At 40.4% G+C, this 15,945-nt stretch overlaps 1 protein-coding gene across 34 annotated transcripts in view; it reads right to left on the bottom strand.

The window, feature by feature from the left end:
• MADD (MAP kinase activating death domain) overlaps positions 1 to 15,945 on the bottom strand; it is a 127,408-nt gene that overhangs the window by 51,896 nt on the left and 59,567 nt on the right. For 17 of the 34 annotated variants that reach the window (XM_032782233.2, XM_075065304.1, XM_032782226.2 and 14 more), the window contains 4 exons: positions 15,342 to 15,548; positions 5,543 to 5,643; positions 5,101 to 5,184; positions 3,844 to 4,002 (listed from right to left, as the gene is read on the bottom strand). In XM_032782233.2, the coding sequence (XP_032638124.1) occupies positions 3,844 to 4,002; positions 5,101 to 5,184; positions 5,543 to 5,643; positions 15,342 to 15,548 (551 nt within the window). Of the gene's footprint in view, positions 1 to 3,843; positions 4,003 to 5,100; positions 5,185 to 5,542; positions 5,644 to 8,607; positions 8,662 to 15,341; positions 15,549 to 15,945 lie in introns of all 34 variants that reach the window. The other 17 variants (XM_075065303.1, XM_075065301.1, XM_075065306.1 and 14 more) reach the window with 2 other exon arrangements.

The raw sequence follows: 15,945 nt of genomic DNA, 5'->3' as shown, positions 1-15,945 counted from the left end.
AGAAGGTGCAGAAATACAAAAAGGCTATCCAGGATGGAACAGAAGGCTGCACAGAAGGTTTTCAAACCAACATAGACAAGATTGTATGGAGGGACAAAGGTAGCCAGAGCTAGGACGAGAGGAAGCAAGCAGAGAATTATAGAATGACAACATTTTATTAAAGGCTACTACAAGTACATGGAGCATTTGAAAAACAAGAATAATTTTAAATAGAATCAGAAAAACAAATGAGCCACCAGCAGAGTCATTTGAGGATGTCCGTAACATTGCTGGAGTGCTATGTACATATGAGAAAACATACAGCAGCTTTTATACCAATACAGTTTGAAAAACTGGGACTTGAGGAAGACATAGCAGAGAGAAATGCAATAGTCAGTACAACTGGAGATAACAAAATGGACTAGGATTTGATAAGGTATGAAATTATAACAATGGTGTATGTGGGCAATAAGCAGATTAACAGACCCAAAATGTACAAAAAGGAGAAAAGAGTAATGCTAAGGATAATGCCAATATTAGAGAAAGCGGAGACAAATGAGAGCTCCAAAACGAGGCACAAGATTGAGATGGAGTTCAGGATGACCCCCAAGTTCAGCAAAAGCACTTCTGTAAACAAGTAAGTAAAAGAAGTAGAGATGAAGACACAATTATATTTGTTCAAGACAGACAGAGAGGCTGGAAAAGGTGGTCATTAAAGGTCACCCTGAGACGTCAAAGGGGAATGAGGTCAGACCATAAAAAAATGACAGAAGCTAGTGAGTCCACCACTTCTTTAAGAGATTCCAGGGTCCGGCAGGTCACACTGTTGTGAAATCTTTCCTGATGTTCATCCTCAAGGGATATCACCAAATTTAACAAAAACCAAACATAACTGAATTTTTCACCTACTATTACAAATTACATCTAAAATTCCTGTAACTCAATTTAAAAAAAAAAAAGTATTTATCAGTATTTTTTCAGTTGACAGCACTTTGCATAGAGTCATTATTATCATTTCTCATTTTGTGAGACTCTTACAAAATAATAGGGGAGCAGGAAAGAAAAGGGCTTGTAAAACCACAAAACCAGTTTGGGGGACTAAGGGGTTGGTACAGAAGAAGAGGTTACTCACCTTGTGTAGTAACGGGAGTTCTTCAAGATGTGTATCCCTGCAGATGCTCCACTTCAGGTGTACATATGCACCATGCACCTTCAATTGGAGATTTTTGGTAACCGTGCCAATTTGACCTGCTCATGCTCCCCTACACATCCTCATACTTCACATCAAGGCTATATAGGGCTGTGTGGGTGAACCGTCTTATGTTCCTTCTTTGCAAAGTCTCTCCGAAGAAATGCCAAGAGGAGAAGGAGGGCAAGTAGTGGAGCTCTCACAGGGGGACACATCTCAAAGAACTCCAGTTACTGCATAAAGTGAGTAACCTCTTCTTCTTTGGGTAGTGTCCCTATGGGTGCTCTACTTCAGGTGACAACTGAGCAGTACACTCAACAGGAACAGGGTGCTTTGGAGCAGAGTCCAAGTTTTAAGAGCATTCCCCAAAGGTAGCATCTGACCTAGAAGAATGGACCACTGCATTATGTTTGACTTTGATATACACCTTCAAAGTTGCAGCCTTGCAAATCTCCCCAATCAGAACATGTGAGTAATGCCACAGAGGTAGAGACACACTTTGTGGAATGGGTTAACATTCTAGGAGGAGGTTTTATAATGGCAAATTCATAACACAAAATAATATATCCAGAAATCCAAATAGTCTCTGGGTAGAAATTATGGACCCCTTGGACCTGTCAGCAATTGGTATGAACAGTCTGGAAGACTTCTTAAATGGCTTGATTCTGTCCAGACAGAGGTCTAACCTCCACCTGACATCTAATGTATCCAGGATAGCATTCTCTCTGGTCTGACATGGTTTCAGAAATAAAACGAGGAGATGGATGATTTGGCTGATGTGAAATTCAGATGACACATTAAATTTTTACCTAAGATGTGGACATAGTAAAACTTTGTCCTTGAAATATACTATAATTGGGGGTCTGCCATTAAAGTCTGTACTTTCCCAACTCATTGGACAGAGGTGATGGCCACAGAATCAAGTTTAGATCCCATACAGCAGTAGGTTCTTTAATCTGATGGGAAAGGTTCCTCAACCCCTTGATAAACCTCAGTGTCATGAAATGAGCAAATACTGAGAATCCCTCAACTGGTGAATGAAAAGCTGTTATAGCTGCCAAGTGGACTCTCAAAGAACTTGGATATTATCCTGACTTTTTCAATTCCAAGAGGTAGTTGAGAACAGCGGAGAGGGAAGAATGAGCAGAGGAAATATACCACTGGTCACACCAATGGTTGAATCTCTTCCATTTTTTAAGGTATTTCATGTGGATCCTTTCCTTCTGTTTAACAACACCTGCTGTACCTCTGCAGAACAGGATGGTCTCTGTTCCCACAAACCTTTCAGGAGCCAAGTCTTGAGGCAAAGAACTCCCAGGCTGGGTGGACAGTATGACCAGCATTTTGAGAGAGAAGGTGGAACTGAGGGCAATTTGCCTGTACAGCTTACGCAGTCTCAGTGCAGGGCATGAGGATGTTTAAGGGTTGTACACAGGCTGAACAGACACTGCCACCGAAAAATCTTTCATCAAAGGCTCATGGAGTGCACATGCACCTGCAGTGGAGCACCTACAGGGACACTACTTGAAGAAGAACCTGAAAGTTGTTTTAACTAATTGTTTCAACTGCGTAGATGTCAAGTTGATGGTAATCCTTTACAAAAGTAACCATTAACTGAATTTTATCTCATTACCCCTAGTGAAACTTTTTGCACCATCCTCTGTAAGTCTTTTCCCATGCAGCATTTATACTCTTAGCTATGTCTGACCAAGCTATTCATATAATACTTGACATCTACTTAGCAATTTACAAATATTATATAATTAATCCTGACACACTGCTTGGGAAGTAACTAAATATCATCCCCCACAACCCCAATGTAATATGAACAATTCTAATCACTACGTATAACAGAATAAATCATTTTGTACAAGGTTTTACAGTCTAATGATGGACATTAAGCCGGAGGGGGGACAGATCCTATTTGAACACATAACAAAGGAAGAGTCTTTCAAAGTTGCTATACGTTTAATTTTTGGGAAGTTAATTGAACAGCATAGGCGTGTTATAGCCAGTTTACCCAAGTCATGTAAATAAATGCACCAAGAGAAATCTATTTACATTGTTGGATACGGTTATGCCCAAAGTGCATATGTTTTGGAGATAAACATGTTCTGGCTAATAGTTTGAATTTCAGTGCCTATTCAGATCTGTTAACTAGGAACTGGTATTTAAAGAAAATCCCTATTGACATTCTGATATTATTAGAACAGTGTTTTAAAAAACTACAGAACAGCTGTTAAACCCAGGGAGGGCCACCATTCACCCACACTGAGCAGCTGTTTCAGCGTAATAAGGAATCATTTTGTCTTTGCTGCATAAAGCCATTCTACCATCAAGGGTAATATAAATAGAGAGGGGAGACTGTAGAAGTATTAGCTTGATGGAGAAGCATATCTTGAGAGTGGGGAATTAAATACTATTAGTGCCCATAGTATGAGAGTGAGGAGTAAGCCTGCCATACATACAGTGTATAATATGCAGGCCCTTGAGAGGAAGCATTCAGTGATCCACAAAAAACTTCTACCTGCGGTATCAATACACTACAGAATTCTGTCAGTGCTGATTAGCCCTTGCAATTGGATCCAGGATCCATAATACTATGATCCCTCAGCCACTTTACACCTATGCAAGTCCTATACAAAATTTCATTAGAAAATCAAACGTGCCCTTACAAAGATGGAGCTAGTAGCAGAGTTTGTTTCAATTTCACTGTCTGATACAGTGTTCCGTGATCCTGTCAGGTTCCCATCATTCTCCCCACTGAAGCCATCACCAGCATTGCTGCTCAAGTCACTGTCCGCTCCTAATGTCTCTCCAGAGCTGTTACTAACCTATGGAGGAAAACAAAGCAATTCAGAATGGCTTATTTTCTTTATTAGCACAAGATATTGTGGAGAGAAGAGATGTCAAGAGTGTCACCCTAAAGCTGAGTAAGACTCCAAGGCCCACTCTTCCCAACAGCAGCACACTGCATTTCTATCCTGTGTCACAGGACCCTCCCACCAAACCCTATCCTACAGAAAGAGATAATATTAACAGACTGTTTAAAAAGACATTTAAAATCCTTTGAGTTAACACATCTCAGAGCCCATTCAAGTTAGACACAGACAGCTAGGTTGTTTTCCCTATCCCAGTACACCTCACCACCTTAAAAGTCAGGAAGAGGGCCACGGAGAGTTAGATATTTAGATTATAAAAATTCCACTGCAAAGAAATTCAGAAAAGAAAGCTAGAAAGCTCGTCTGGCAGGGTCCCCACAGTGAAGAATATCAGACAAGAACTGTACCCAAGAGAAGGTTCAGTCCCTTTGACATAATACATTCCCTTACTATTTTTTTTATTATTATTAAAAAAGAGAAGAGATAAATCTACCCAAATTTGGATCCTACAGGCCATTACAAGCAAATGTATATGTATATAAATGGCTGCAAATGTGTCCTTGCTCTCGAATGTAACTTTAGAAAGTTTATGACACTCTTTATAAACTCAAGCAGCTTCAAAGTTACAGGTTTCCGTCTTCTGTAAACAACCCCTCGCCCCCTCGCCCGCCCCCCCACGTTTATCAGCCTGAGCTCTTGTTTTCGAAGTGATTGGAATCTAACATTTTCACAACAACATTATCCATAGGGGAAATAGAGAAATGTAAACACTACCCAACAGCAAAGAGCACCGCATACACCAGGGATACTTGCCTACAGAAGGAGCATATGTCCATATGTAAGGTACACATGCACACCGCACACCACACACTCAGAGGCTGTACAGGTAGAACACACTATGGAGACACTATCAGAGCAGACAACACACAGAATGTAGACAAAACAGAGTACACGCAATCCACATACACAAATGCATGCACGCTCTATACACACTCTTCCACCACTGCAAAAAGTTAAGTACACCAAGATTCCACTTTGGCCATGTCCTACCACTGTGCTAACTTCAGAATCCTGGCTTGTGCTTCGGATCATAACAGCTGGCCCTGCACTGGCAACAGAGTCCAAATCACTCTTCTGCAACCAGAGAAACAAACAAAGGGTATAGGAAGAAAAAAAATCCATGTTATATATTATAATTTCTATCAAGAGTGACAAACAACATTTACCACTACTTTTGGGGCCTCTCTCTTAGAGAAGCTTAAACTGCAGGCCTCAGATATTTGCTGTGTGGAGCCAGTCGAAAGGACATTCTGCCCCCAGCCTGTCAGATACAGCAATACCTTTTCAAATGAAAACTATGTGATTGGGGCAGAGACAAATATTTCCAGCACCAAACAGGAGAAGAGTTTCACCAAATGAGAGCACTTGAAAGGTTCTCTCAAACTCTAGAAAGTTGCCCACAAGTAAACAATGGAAGCATAAAGACACTGACCTGAGAGCCTGATGTCAAACTCAGGCCGCTGTCTGCACTGATTTGGGATTTTTTCTCATCTGTCTCTCCCAGATCAAAGAAGTGTTTCACACCTTCTGACCCTGGAGAGAGGGAAAAGACATTCATTACTGTAACAGGGAAAGGCGTTGTGGTTTAAGGCAGATGCTAGACTGGGAACAGGAACAGTACCAGGAAGATAAGCCAGAGCTTCTTGTTCTCTAGTTCCTTAGTACTGTAAACAGCAACAAAGCCCAGCAGGTCACATCTGCCATACTTCCAGTGCTACTTTGTGTCTCACAATGCCCTGAGGAAGTAGTCCAACAGTCTTAATTACTGACTGTCGGTAAACAGTACCTCTCAGCAAGACCTATGGTATCCATTCAAAAGAGACAGAAAGAGAGAACAAACAGGTGTCAGAGTCCAATTACAACAAACATGCGGAGCAGTCACTACTCAACTCTGGAAAGCCACTTCCTTTGTTCTTGGTAAAACAGCTGACATCTATTTATTTATTAATACTGCCAGTATCATTTTTTGTACAACTAATTGATTGTCTTCTTGTGCTGAATTTGTTAGGTTGCCAGCAGTTGTTATCCCAGCAGTTTTTCCTAAATCACAAGTGATACATGGTATGATCATGCAGCCAAAGAGCAGACGGCAGTAATTAGTGCCACACAAATAAGAACGTCAAGTGAGATGCTTTTGGAAAAAATTTACAATATTGCATGTTACTTTAAGACATATATGAATACATAATAAATGGCGCTCCAGAGTTTGCAATCACATAGGTCAGCTGTGAGAGAATTTCAGCAGGTCTGAAGGCATGCATTCACTAGCCTACTTCACCCAAAAAGAAAAAAGAAACAGAAATGAGATAAAGAGCTTCATGTTAAGGTCCCCATGCAACACTGAAGCCATGTTCTCTCCCCTTCTCTGATGGGATGACAGAAGAAAAGAGAGAGAAACAGAGCGTGTGCCTGAGGAAGGATTTGGAAAGCACTGTGCAATGAAAGTAAGGAGGCAGGAGAAGAATATGCTACAGATTGTATACAGGTAACCACTAAGCTCAGAAAAGAGAAGAGGCTGAACGCAACACTTCTGCCATATCCATATCTGCCAACTGTTCAGTAACAGGGACACATGACAAGCAGCTGGAGGATTTTTCTTATATACTCATGATGCATATAGATACAATATCCAGTAACTCTACAATCAATTCAGCAATACCTTACACTGCAACGATACTGAACTAGGAACTGAGAAAAGCATTTTTATGTTAGATATCTATCACCAAACAGTGCTAACATTAGAGAGCGAAAGCAGCACGTGTGAGAGAGATAATATACACGGTGTATATAAAGATTTATGGGCATGAGTTTGGGATGACATTACTCATGAGCAGCAAAGCTGAAAGTTAGCTGTGCAGACCACCCCAAAGGCTGTACATATCTGCATGTTCTAGACTGCCGCCCCATCAAGGATTCTCTATATATTTTGCCAAAAGTATATTTCAGAAATGTTATGTAGTATACAAAAAAATATTTTGGTACTATATTTTGTAACCCTCTGCATAAAAAGCCAGATGCCTTAGTTACTATAAAATCAGTGTCCAGGACTCAAATGGAGAGGAAAAACTACAAAAAAGTACATTATATATACCTCAGTTACGTAAATACCCTTTCTATTCATAACTTGTTTCTAGCCCTAGAAAGTGACAACGGTTGCATATCACACTGGAAAATGAGAAATCTACTATTTGCAGTGGTACAAAGGTACTATTTCTAGCCCTGAGTGTGGTAATGAGATATGGGATCTTTTAACCTATCACTAGTGCAAGAATATCTATTTTTAGTCATGGGCCTTGGGCATGTATTCTTTTTTTTTTTTTTTTTAAAGGGAAAAATTAGGAAACAGTTGTGGCAAATTGATTTGGAAAGTAATTACAGCTGATGGGAGCTGTTCTTAGATTTGAAATATTAAAAGCATGATAAATGTAATTCATCACACTATCACCACTACACATATTGTGTTTTGATTTTATATATTTATATAGACACACATGCTTGTTACATATAAAACATTGTGCCATTAAAATTTATCAGGATGTGACCGATCTCGACCCAGCCTCCTCAGCTGTTTGTTCTTTCCTCTACAAGACTGGTTTGTTATTTGTCTGTCTTTTTTTTTCTTTCCCTCATGCGTTTTAAGAGAATATAGTTCCTGCCTTGCAGAGCTTATGTTTGGTAAGCACCTATCACATTGTGGACATAAATCAGTCATAGATGCATGTGTGTGTATACATACACACCCACACACACTGTATATCGGAGAGAAAGTTTTATAGTATGTGTGTGTTAGTAACACACATCTATTTCTAAAACTATTATAGCTGATAATTATAAAAATCAAGCTCGGTGAAGACTCTGAAGGAGGCCTCAGCTACCTAATTCACAATTCTTCCCAGAAAATTTAATTGGAAAGACTCATCCTCATTTTGTTTTTAGCTAACACTGGCACTAAATACAATTCTTCACATATCACGGATCCATATTTCCTCTTCCCCAAAGTAATTTCATCCTGCAGTTCAATAGCAATCAGAAACAATCTACTGGGAGTTGATACCAGAGAACAAATCTGCCATTGCTGGAAAACTGCAGGAACAGAGAATCCGTCACACTACAACTTTCAGACACAAACTGCTGTTAATGTCAAGGTACTGTCAGACAAAATTGCCTGACTACCTTCTAATAAGAGGAGCTGGATTTTCATGGCAAAATTTATTCCAAGTACTTTTTACATCAAGTGGTGAGGTGGTTTAGGGAGGCCTTGTACTGAGCAGAAAACACATCTCCTCTTTTCTCTTTGCACAGAGAAACACGGGCACTTGATTTCTCAAGGGCACACTGATCTACTTGGGCTGTCCTAGGGAGCAGGATTTTACCTGAACACTTTGTTGTGTGTGCAAAAGAGCATGTGCTATGGGAGCACACTCACCCCAGGCCTGGGGAGTTGGCAGTTATGGGGAGGCTGGGGGAATCAGTTTCTACGTTTCATCATTTCCTTACTCTGTTTTTCCAAAGCTTTTTGCTTTTTCACTTCCTGGTGCTTGTTCCACAATTCTACCAAAGATGCAAGCAGGAGAAAAAGAGAAAGAGTCAAAGGCTGGTCAGACAGGAAAAAATGAAAAACCAAAAACCCTCAAAACAACCCACCCACCCTTGTACCTCCAAACAATGAGAAATTAATGACAACTAGTGAGTGAAGGATTAACACCATTCTACAACAAATCAATGTTAGGAGTACAGAGCTGCATCACTGCCTATTTATTAGATTTCAAAAATTAGGGATAATTCAACATCGTGAATCAGCTGAGCAAAAACAAAAATGGTTTTTAAAACCAAATCTGCCCAGCAGAGCTCATCTCCTTTCTTAGGAAGGGCTGATTTAAAGATGGACAGTTGGGTATTTTATCCCCAACATTTTGGTTATCACAAAACTTAATATTCACACCATGTCATTGTCAAAGAAATGCGCAAAAGAAACAGCATTCCTGGTGAAACGGAAATTGCATTTTAAAAACTTTCCATTGTCAGTAATCTTGCTTATTACTAACACCACAGAGAAAGATTTTTTAAAAAAATAAATAGGTGATTTTTTTAAACTGACAGTATCCTCATGAGTGCTGAGCTCCACCTACTGGCCAGTCCTAGGTGCCTTTCTGGCCAGGATATTTTATTATTTTATTTTATATATATATATATAAAATAAAATAATGGAAAAATGGAAGAAAAGGAGAAAACACAGAAATCAGGATTCCAGTCATGGCACTTGCTACCCCAAAGACATGAGACAGGTCACAGTTCTCTTTCCAGCTGTGATAGAGAGGATTCCAGGGACAATACACAATGAAGAGGTCAAAGTTGGGGTTTTTTTGAGTCTGTGCATACACTCTCCTTTTCAAACCTAACACTCGGATAAGACAGAAAATAGAAGCATCACCCTGCACTATAACCAAGATTCTGCAGCTGAGACGCATTCATTCTCATGCTTGGAAACATCAAATAATTCCAGGTGCTGGCCCCAGTGGCATCATCACAAGTTGGTATACAGGAGCCCCCCACTTGAATGCTAAGCTTTACCCTCTGTCTCCCTAGGATGGTGGACGCTAGGAATGCTACACAGGCAGGACTCTCAATTCTTGTAAGAGCAGGGAGGGGAGGAAGAAAGGAGAGAGGAGGGTTACTTTTCTGCAGTGAAACCTGCTCAATCAAAAGCACTGATAGAAGTGTGGCAGGAAACCCATCCAGACCTTGCAGATAGAGATAAGTAAGGGAATCAGGCTCTAAATCAAGAAAAAAACAAGTTGGTGAGGAAGTCTATGACGACATACAAGAAAATCAAAGGGATAAAGTTACAACTTCAGTGGAGGGCTCATCTCCCTCCCCAACATTTCATAGGCCCCAGATTTCAAATTGCAGTGGGGGATAAGCTACAGTGATTGAGGCAGATAGCAGTGGGTGAGTGTCGGGAACATGGCTGTTAGCCAAATGGGTTTTATTTCTGCTTATTAGCTACGACAATCGTGACTGATGGGTGTTTCCTCCACACTGACAAGCTGACAAACTAACAGGGACACTTTTTCCAGGTTAAACAGTATCCTGTAGGCTTGGCTGCAGTTTCCCATGGCTGAGCACACCAACTGGCCTTCTCTGAAGTGTATTCACTACACATTTTTTTTAAAATGCTGCTTCATAGTTTTTAAAGCCTTCAACCTTGTGATGGTTGGGGACCTGAACAGCAATGCTTTGTTACTAGGGTACCTTTCCTGAGTTACTTACCAATTCATCAGTTCTTAGAATGTTTATGGCACACACCAAGATTTAGAATGATCCAAAAAGGGATTTTGAGAGCAAAGGGCTTCATGGCATCTAAAAACAGCCTCAGCTTATACTGTGAAGTATTCTTTAGCAGAGAAAGGGGGTGGTCCTCTGATAAATCTGAGACTAGCAATTGAAATTCAGAGGCATGGGCATGGCATAAGAACCTGAATAGAAGGAGAAGGTAGCCAGGAAGGATCTGGTACAGACAGCTTAAATTGCCTGGGTGGTAACAAAGTCTCTCCCCTTTGCAAAAAATTGCAAAGAGTCCAGTGGGTCTCTAAATATTAAAAACTCCAAGTCCAAGACTTCAGAAAACACTAGACAGTTTTCACCTTGGTTTACTGTCCGAGTAGGTTTAGTAATGACACTTGATATCAAAAAGCCTTCTAGTGCCATACAGCCTGGAGCCAAGCCAAAGAAAATATTCTGAGGAAGCCCTATTTTCAGAAAATAAAGAGAACATTTTTGCTCTGGGTCTTCCCTGTCATGGTTACCAGGACAGCATTAAGGGCCAGCAACACACAAAGATGGAAAATAAAATAGGTAAAAACAAAGATAAAAATGCATCAAAAACTTCTTCATGGTGAAGTCTTCAGAAGCAGCTCCTGACCTGCCAATGCCATCTCAGAGCTTTCTGCAGGCCAGGAATCCTCCAAAATGACTCAGTGAGAAGGTCTGTCAAAGACTGGCTAGAACCAATGGAATGCAAACTACACACATTTCCTTTGAAAGAAAGCTAGAAAGTATTTCAGTGAGAGAAACAGCCTGATAGGAAAAGCAAAGGGAGAAATGTGCTAGCTACTGGCTTTAAAAATGCTCCCCACAGCAAAATTCCAGTGAAGGCACAGTATGGGAAGATGCCTGAAACTGGTAGTAAGTAATGCAAAATCTCATAACATGTAAGTGACTGGTGTTCCAGTAGGCAAGAGACCCAGATCCCACAACCTTTATAGAGATTTTCTGTCTAAAGTATTAATGCAAAACAAAAAGAAAAGACCCACTTTGTGTTGAAAAAGCTACCACTCTGCCATTCTTCTGTCTAACTAGGAAACACAAACAGAAGGAACTATGATTATAGGCTTTGCCATTGCCAGGGATGGAGAACACATCAATTTGAATACAAGACATTTTGAAGATTTAAATGGAGACAACTATTCTGAGAACGGTCAAGGACACAAGAGTGGTTCACACTGGAAAAAGAGTTCCCCTTGAATTTTTGAGAAGTTCTGTCGTCCTCCACTTGTCTTACCTGTAGTATATGATAAGAACTGTATCTAATTAGTTGCCATTATTACCAGATGTCAGGTTCCATCACCAATTAACAATGCATGCATATGGGCAGCAGACAGGAAATGATGCTGTACATGACACATTCCATTCATTCTGGTGATCTATTTTATCCCCCTCTTTCCTCCTATTTTTTTTTTTTTGTAAGACTGAGGGAAGCAGATTTCTGTTATTCAGAATTCCCCTACACAACAAGATTTGCTTTACTGAGAGGCTTATTTATAATATTTGCCTTCAGCGGCTTTTATATATCTTGATGCTGTAACTATCACCAAAACTTCCATATACTTTGTTGTTTTAACAATTCACTAAATTAAAAAAAAAAACAAAAAAAAAACAAAACACCCTCTTCCCCCCTAAAAGAGCTGACTTGACAGAGAAGACAGTTTATGCATCACTTCATAAGGAATTTAAATACACAGCCAAAGCTTGGCTGTGACCTAAACTCTGGTCATGTAGCTCCAGGGCCTCTTTGAGTATCTTCTTATTTCTTCCATAAAGATCAAAAAGGAATAATAATACCACCATGGCAGCTTTGAATGGTTTATTTGTAATGCAAGATGATTGCCAAAAATATGATATCCAGGTAGCCATCCAACACAGTCCTGCAGATCAAGCCCAAAACAGGAGATATCTCATCTGAGTTTGTTAGCTTCACTAGAGAAAAACTGTGGTGAAAGCCTGTGTGTAACCAGAGACAAAATCTAAAAGGTAATCTAATCTCTGATCCTAAAAAGCAAAAGGAAAAAGTTTATCATCAACTTCCCACTGAGGTGGACCAGGATGCCTAAAAGCAATTGCTGTTGGAGCAGATGAATTTAAATTCAGGGTAGACTAGTTGCAGAATAAAACTAGCCCAATGGAGAAGAGCAAGACAGCAGCTAAAGTGTCAGAAACCAAGTCTTCAAAATAAAATCTTCTGCAACAAGGCACATATGACGTCAGAAAATTCTATTCTGCTAGGGAGATGAACTTCTAGCTCTCTCCCCCACAGGACTGGTTCATCATCTCTTGAGACTTATTTCATATTCCAACTGATTCCATAGTCCAAAAAGATGGCCCATGTTTTTAACATCCTTGATATCCAAATAGGAACCAAAAATCTAGGACCTACTCTCTTGAACAAAGAAAAAAAAAGCCATTGACTAATGGATGGAGAAAGCATATATCATCTTCAGTGGAATTCCTTTGGCAGATCCAAACAAGGAACTGGTCACAGATGCCAATTAATTTAGCTGATGAGTTCTGGAATCTCACTCAGTACAAAGGATCTGTAACATGTCTGAGGGAAGGATGCATATAACCTGGTTGGAAATAAAGATGTTTATTTCTTCAATCAGTTCAATCCATTTTCACAGGTCTGGACAATGCATCCTTTGTCTCTTATTTGGAAACATGGAAGGACCAAGAAACTTCAGCTGAAGATGACAGCTCTGCTGAAGCCAACTACAACCCATTTCATATGTTTAAGTCAATTCACCTATTATGAAAAACTAAACATCCAGGCCGGCTGGTTAATAGGTAAATTGTGCCAACTGGGAGATTGTTAAGTTCTAAGGGGAGCTATCAATGTCAGCATTCACTGATGTCTCCTGACATTAATCTGCTTTCTTCACCTAAGCTATGACATTCCAATCTGTTATGCTGGCTCAAAGCTATGGAAGGCCATTGAACTGCACAAGTGTCACTGAAGGCAGAATTTGTCCAATAAAACCTTTAATATTATTGACAATGCATGATCATTTAAGAATCTAGCCTGATTTCCAGATGAGCCTACAGGGCTCTCTCTTATTGTAAATTGAACACAACTGAGATAAAGTCTGAGACAAATGTGAAACCCTACAATGCCACATTTACAGTCACCTTTTAGAGTAGAACTACACTTTAAGAAAACATGGCTTTAGTGATAAGGTAAAACTTGTCACCTAGAGGCTATTCTACAAGGGACATGTGGATAGCTTTTCAGGCTGACTTCTTTTAAAAAATCCAGATTCTTGTCCAGTTGCTTCTTTCCTTCTTGCATCAAATACCCTGAAAAGACAGGTGGCGGAGATTGGGGCTATCACGAGCATAGTTAGATGGTAACCTGTTCCCCATTTAGGACTTCTGTAGCACTACATCTTTTAAGTCATGTTGCAAACATGGATTGACTGATCTTTCTGACAATCCTGTGTGCAAGTTTCAGCCAGGAAAGGACAGTCAGCTGTCCTGTCAATGATGCTTCTTCATTCTTATCAAGAATCCCAGGCAAAGAGCTTCCACCTTTCTGAGTTCCCAGCTTTCCAGCTGAAACAAAAAAAATTATTTTTTTTTAAATCTTCCTTTTGTTCTTTCTGCAGAGGAAAAAAGAATCTAATGTAACTTGGAGGCATTCAAGCCCCTATAGTTTAATCATAGAAATAAGATCACTTTTTATTTCCCTGGGAGATTTCCAAGTAAACTCAAAGCCTTCAGTTGTGCTATCACTCCTTGGATCAACTCTTGAATCAAGGATGCATACTAGGTCAGAGGTCAAGGATTCAACATCCCTTAAGTGGGACTCAGTCCAAACGCTGGCCACTATGTGGGCGGAGATTGGGGGGCGGGGGGGAGAATGTTTGCACCTATTCAGTCATATGAGTATCTGGTACTCTCTCCACCTTGTACAAGTCACTGCAGACTGGATGTGGTAGCCTCATCAGACTCTGCCTTTGGGTGATAAATCCTCTGTACAATGATCCGGTAAAACCTGGCCTCCCTTTGTCAGGCTATAGATAGTGGTGCTCAGAACTTAGTCTATCAGTCCCCATTACTAGAAATGATGAGAAGAAAAAGGAATTTTCCCATTTGATTATCAGGTTTCTTACTCAAAGATACAATAATCTGGACCCTTCCTAAATCTTCTTGTTTGACCAAGTGAAGATCTTTTCAGCTAGCATAAACAGAGACTGGAATATACCTGCTAATTTTCCTAGTTATTGTCTTTTCATTTTTCCCTCCTCCCCATTAAAGAAAAGGGTGACTGGAGAAATTTCCAATAGCCAGCCTTGCAAGAGCTGTTTAGGTAGGCGGCAGTCTCCCTGGCATGATATGGAAGAAACACCCATCAGTCCCGATTACTGAAATTGAAGAGCTGAAACCTAAAATGTACAGGCAGTGAAATTCCTTTCTAAGGATTCTGCTGTTCATGATTAGCAGATCCCTGGTCCCTATTTCTATTGGCATACACACCCCAGATAACTTTCTCCCAGTTATAGTAAAGAATGACAGGTATTTTTTATTTTATTTAGTCCCTACTGTGCTTGCTATTTCCAAGGTCCTGCAGACCCCAGAATCATGTGGCCATCTCCCGCAAGTCATTTTATGACTCCCAAAAAGTGTCAGCCATGGAACACGCTAAGGATTTTATCAAGTGTCAACATTATTTGGAAAGGGTTTAAAATGAAAACTTCTCAAAAAACAAAATGCCCTGGGAAATATTCCTCCACAAGTGAAAGAAGAGCAGGTATGATTGGTCCTTGTGATCCAGGTGTGAATGAAGCACGTTACTGCAGCAATGAAGGCAAGTGTGTTAAAATGAGGAGGATGCAAGCAGAACCTAATGCTAGGGAAAAGCCCCTCCTCCTGCATTCCACATGCACGTCAATACACACCAATGGAAGCAATAAAATTTTCTTCCTTTAGACTCCTTGTGTCAAACTCCCTTGTCCCTTTTCCTGCAGAGCTTGCTACCCTTGGCATGTGCTGGGGTACTGGCAGTTTCATTGCAGGCTTCGGTTCTGCCCTCGTGGCTAAACCAGGGTCCTTGCCAACCGGAGTGGCTGCTCCATCTGTTGGACTTCGTTTTCTTTTTTCTGGTTCTTTAAGAGAAAGAAGAACAAGAAGAGAAGCAGAAAAAAGTGTAAGACAGTGGAAAGAAGAGAGAGTGGGGGAGGGCAGAAGTAGAAAGGGGAATAGGGAGAAAGGATGGGGCAGATGGTGTTAATAAAGCCTAGTGCCTAAGACAGCATGAATGTAAAATAGTCACTTCTCAGATTTAGAGACAAATAGATTTCACCATCAGCACCACTGTGAAGAGCAGGGACTGAGATAAGCCCATGAGCAGCCAGAATTGTTTTGTATTTTCCATGGTCAAATCATTGGCGCCTTCAGTTTGATGTCAGGGACCATCCCAGCTTCTGTCAGGTTGGTGAAACCTAGAGGAATTTCAAAATCTGTGAAGGGTCATTCTGTCAATGGCTTAACAACACTCACGAG

This window comes from Chelonoidis abingdonii, chromosome 4 (assembly GCF_003597395.2).
Source record: "Chelonoidis abingdonii isolate Lonesome George chromosome 4, CheloAbing_2.0, whole genome shotgun sequence".
Lineage (NCBI taxonomy): Eukaryota > Metazoa > Chordata > Testudines > Testudinidae > Chelonoidis > Chelonoidis abingdonii.
Note: the sequence above shows the minus strand (reverse complement) of the source record. Positions and strands in the feature narration are given on the sequence as shown.